General features: G+C 40.0%; 1 protein-coding gene across 1 annotated transcript; it reads left to right on the top strand.

The window, feature by feature from the left end:
• The first annotated feature begins 761 nt into the window (after positions 1-761).
• LOC118320958 (zinc finger protein 32-like) lies at positions 762-3,933 on the top strand. Its single transcript, XM_035652086.1, has 2 exons — positions 762-940; positions 2,253-3,933. The coding sequence occupies exons 1-2, from the start codon at positions 787-789 to the stop codon at positions 3,167-3,169; spliced, it is 1,071 nt and encodes a 356-aa protein (XP_035507979.1). The 5' UTR covers positions 762-786; the 3' UTR covers positions 3,170-3,933.
• Positions 3,934-4,707: the final 774 nt, after the last annotated feature.

The following is a 4,707-nucleotide window of genomic DNA, read 5'->3' on the forward strand; positions in this document are numbered from 1 at the left end:
CAGTCTTTTAAACTTTCCAAATTAACAGAACAGTAATACATTAAACAGCAGTAATATATATCTGAATAACCTGATATAATCTGGCAAAACCACCTACAGATGTCACATCTGATTACGTCCATTCCTCTGGTCTTGTTTCAGTGTTTTCTTTCACGGCCAAAGGGAGGCAGCAGAGCTCCATCGTGCAGAAGCACTGGGTCCATCGTATGCCTCAGTTTCTATGGCAGCCTGTGTTGCCATGTCCGTTTATTATTATAATTTACCTAAAGTTTTCTTTGCATTATCTAGGTTTCTATCTTTCTGCACAAAGTCATCACCGATAAAATAGTCTAATCAATGTCCACTTCACTGACTGCTGCTTTCCCACTGCATAAAGCACAGAAATGGGCTCATTCAGTCAATTCTAAATTAAGGTGTTGGAATAATTGTCAGCATTGGTACCAAAATACACAATTAAGTCCATCTTCCAGTGGGTTTCTAAGTCCTGTGTCGTCTGTGTGCCTTTAAAAACTCATGTGGCACCTAGAAAACAAATACATTGTGTCTGGGGCAGTAGAGCAGAGGCCTAATGGTTTTAATTTTTAATATAACATGATTAAAAAGCCGTATTCTACAGAGAGAAGAGGTCGGTTGAGTGAGGGTCTGTCTTGCTGACACAACCACCACGCTATGTTTAAGGGCTCATTTGACGGCTGAAATTGCTTGTTTCTCTCATCATATCTGGCAACCCAGTGAGCAGCCAGTGTTCAGTGAGCCCGGACTGGAGGTCTTCTGTCACCCGCGGAAATGTTCAAAATAGACAAACTAAAAGCTTTGGTCAGTGAGCGCCTGACAGCCGCTGCCGAGGACATATTTAACCTCTTTGAACAAACTATTAAAGAGTATGAGCAGCTTCGTTCAAAGGACGTCGACCAACAACGGAGGCTGGCCGGGTGGAAAGGTAACGGGACTCGGGTTGACTTTACCCTGAAGGCAGCACTGAGACTGAGGGTCCTGAGCCCTTGTTTAATCCGAATAGCGTTTGTGACTTTGTACTGGAGACTTCTGGACCAACTAAAATACTCAGTTTCATTATACAGGAGACGGCAAGTAGCGCCATTTTGCATCCCTCAAAGGAGGAGAATGGGGGGGAGGGATGCAAAATGGCTGTCACTGACACAGAGTGGTTTTCTGTTTTAGAAACTGCTGAATAAACTGCAAATGTTAAAGGCAACAGGGTGTGTTTTCACCTCTTACCTCCCTCTTCTGCCTCACTTCTCTCCTGTCAGACAGGTTGGAGAAGAGAAAAGGATGAATGGGATAAAAGAAGGCAGTTTATCAAAGAGAGATATCTCAGTATAAAATGGCGGGTATACAGTAGGTAACATTAATAAGCTAGTAATTCCCCTGGTATGTAGGTTTTCAGATTTTATAAACATTATTATAGGCACAGTGGGGTTATTTATATATATATATATATGTTAAACCCCTGAGAAACAGAGACCCCAAAACTTGTACTTATTAAACCATGGACTGCACTGCTATACTAACAATTGTAACAAAATGAGTGCTGTATTGAAGCTGACTTCTTAGTTCAAAATATTTGAAGCATTTGTAAGTTGATTTACGTTGTTTTTATTTCTGTTCATATATTTGTTGTTTGCAAGGACATCATCACAAAGCAGCCATTAAAAGAGTTGTGTTATTTAGGGGTGGGCCAAAAAATTCCATCACAATCTATCAACTAAATTGCCCTGTAAACTAGCCAGTCATGAAATAGCCTGTGATTTTTTCCATTTGCTCCATTAAAACACTGGTTTCAAAAGTTGTAGATGGAAGGAAAAAGATAGCAATCATAAAATAGCCCTTCTCAAGTACTCACAACCCAGTTACATTGTAAGCCACCCAAAGAAAAAACCATGTGTACTAGTACTTTGTCTAATCAGCATAGCCTTCTACTGAGTGTCTACATCTCTGTTTTGTGAAGGTTGTGTGGAGTTCAGAAACAGAAGTAAGAGGACATTAAAGACGGCAATCTCTACGATTTGCCTGAAAAGTAGATCGTGGACGCCTTAGATCACTTTGCCCAGCCCTAGAGTCATTGCACCTGTTGTCTTGTGCAAAGAAAGATGTCCCTTCTTTTCAACAGCAGACAGTACAGCCATTCAAAATCCTTTCATGTTCTGCAGATCATGTCTAGCTCTCTGTTAAATATATTTGTATTTGATCAAACTAAAGCCTACATTTCTTTTCTCATGTGTGATACTGTCCAGACCGCCTGCCGCTCTCTGTCCAGGAAGAGGAAGTTGCCTCTGAGCAGGAGGGCTGTGAGAAGAAGACGGAGCAGTGTGTGGAAGACCAGCCGCCTCTGCAGATTAAAGAAGAACAGGAGGAGGAGAAAGCTGATACCAAAGACTCCATGTTCAATATAATTTATGTGCAAAGAAGCGATGAAGATGGACCACAGTCCCCACATGAAAACCAAGAAGACGAAGATAAAGGAGACCATTTCCCCAGCAGCTCCTCTAAACAGTTGAAATCAGAGGCTGATACAGAAGCCTGCGGTGCATCAGAGCCAACCAGTGACTGTCAGATGAGTGAAGTCAGTGATGATGAATGGAGAGACGGTGGAGGTGTAAACAGCAAGAAGCCACAGCAGGCCGATGAGACAGCAGACAGGCCGTACACCTGCAGCGTTTGCAACAAGAATTTCAGGATTAAATCGATTTTGACTCGCCACATGAAGACGCACACGGGAGAGAAACCTTACAGCTGCGGCGTTTGTGGAAAGAGCTTCATCCAGCGCTCCTATCTGCACACTCACATGAACTCTCACTCTGGACAGAAACCGTACACGTGTAGTTTCTGCGGCAGAGGGTTCACGCAAGTTGGAAACATGAACGCGCACATACGGATCCACACGGGAGAGAAGCCTCACAGCTGTACTGACTGTGGTAAAAGCTTCAGAGAGAAAGCCGATCTTATCAAACACACAATCATTCACACTGGTGAGAAACCCTACATTTGCACTGTATGTAGTATGAAATTCAGCGCTCAGTCTAATCTAACACGCCACATGAAGACTCATTCGGGGGAGAGGCCATATTGTTGCACTGCCTGTGGGAAAAGATTCATTCGGCGCTCCCATTTAATCATTCATATGAAGACTCACGCAGGAGACAGTCTGTAGACTTGAGAAATGACTACGTTTGCTCCATGGCATTTCTTTGATCATTTCCTTGGTAGAGTGGGCGAGGACGAGGACTTTCTTTCCACCTTCAGAAATACACCAAACCTTGTACAAACGTTTTTCTCTACAAGTTGTTGCTGTATGGTTTTGTACAGTACGTACAGTGTAGTTTGTCAGTGATGCCCTTTGCAGTGGCCTATTAGTGGATGATACATTTTCCTTCCTTCCCATGAAAAAAGCAAAACAAATAATTAGTTAGTTCCTTAATACTTTCCACCGTAGACCTGTGCCAATTAATTCTGACTTTGTAAATCTTTATGATCCAGTCATAAATATGTAGTTTTGTTTTTTAAAGGCTCAGGAATTTCCCTTAAATAGCTTCCCATTGTAGTTTTTAGCAATTGTTACTTAAACAAGAGTAAATAGTGTATTTGTTGGGGACTGTTTTCAGACTTTGATCTGTGGCTCTAGTAAGTATTTCCTGCAGCAGGAAGGTGTACGTGGGGGTGACTCAAAATACACTATACTGTCATAAAACCTAACCTGGTTAGGACCTTTGTTCTAATGATTTAGACAAAGTTTTTCTTTTAAATCAAGACTGGGATCAATGGGATCATAGAGATGAATGAAGACAGATCATAAGAAACAATGATGTATTTTTTTCTCATCATGTTATTTTATGTTTTATATTCATCTTGTGTTGATTTCTAAAGCATATTTTACTTTTAACAGCCACTGAAATGTTGTCTGTATATTGTCCATGTCAAGACTGAGAAAAATAAATTGAATAATTGTGTTTGTTAAGTTGCACAGTTTCTTCTGGGTGAACATTCTTCAAAGATCAAATTCAGCAGTAAAGATTTTACTTAAATATGGATTTTTTTTTCTGATACTGAATGAAAACCAAATTCAGTAAATGTTGGCCAGCCCTTTTTGTTAACACCTAAAGACTGACAAAATACTAAGTCTGCATTTGAAAGGGCCATGGAGGAATTATCCATTATTATTGTTTTTTGTATCATTGCTCGACCTCCCAACATCAAGACTGGTGCATATCATGCATTAAGACGACAGAACACAATGTAAAACATAAAAAATATAAGAAATGAAAAAACAGGAGAGGAGCAGAACCTTATTGAAGTTTCGTTTATCTTGTGAAAACAGCTGGTAGAAATGTCCTTAAGACCAAGAGAGTACTTTTTACTTTTGTACATTTCAGAGCCTGTACTCACATTTACTAAGTAAAAAGAAGTTTAATCAGTACTTTTACTTTTACTTCTACTGTGAATGTTTGTTATTTTGCAACCTCTGCCACTAGATGCCACCAAATCCTACAGACTGCTCCTTTAAGAATGACATTCAAGAGTATCATCGTCCATCATCTATTCTTTATTTAAACCTTTTTCTCAAATTATGTTGACTTTTTCCACTTCTGGTTACTTTGTGTGTGTGAAGTTGATTATAAGCAAATAAATTAAGCAAAATCTTCAAATTGCTGCAGCTTTGAAATAAAAGAAATCCACTACTAACAAAAATCC

Source organism: Morone saxatilis, unplaced genomic scaffold (assembly GCF_004916995.1).
Source record: "Morone saxatilis isolate NCDOM2014 unplaced genomic scaffold, NCSU_SB_2.0 Contig11, whole genome shotgun sequence".
Classification (NCBI taxonomy): Eukaryota; Metazoa; Chordata; class Actinopteri; family Moronidae; genus Morone; species Morone saxatilis.

Bases quoted from the DNA above. Each gene is read 5' to 3' on its own strand.
- LOC118320958 (XM_035652086.1), top strand. From the start codon at position 787: ATGTTCAAAATAGACAAACTAAAAGCTTTGGTCAGTGAGCGCCTGACA. The intron at 941-2,252 runs GTAACGGGACTC...GATACTGTCCAG, and splicing joins GAGGCTGGCCGGGTGGAAAG to ACCGCCTGCCGCTCTCTGTC.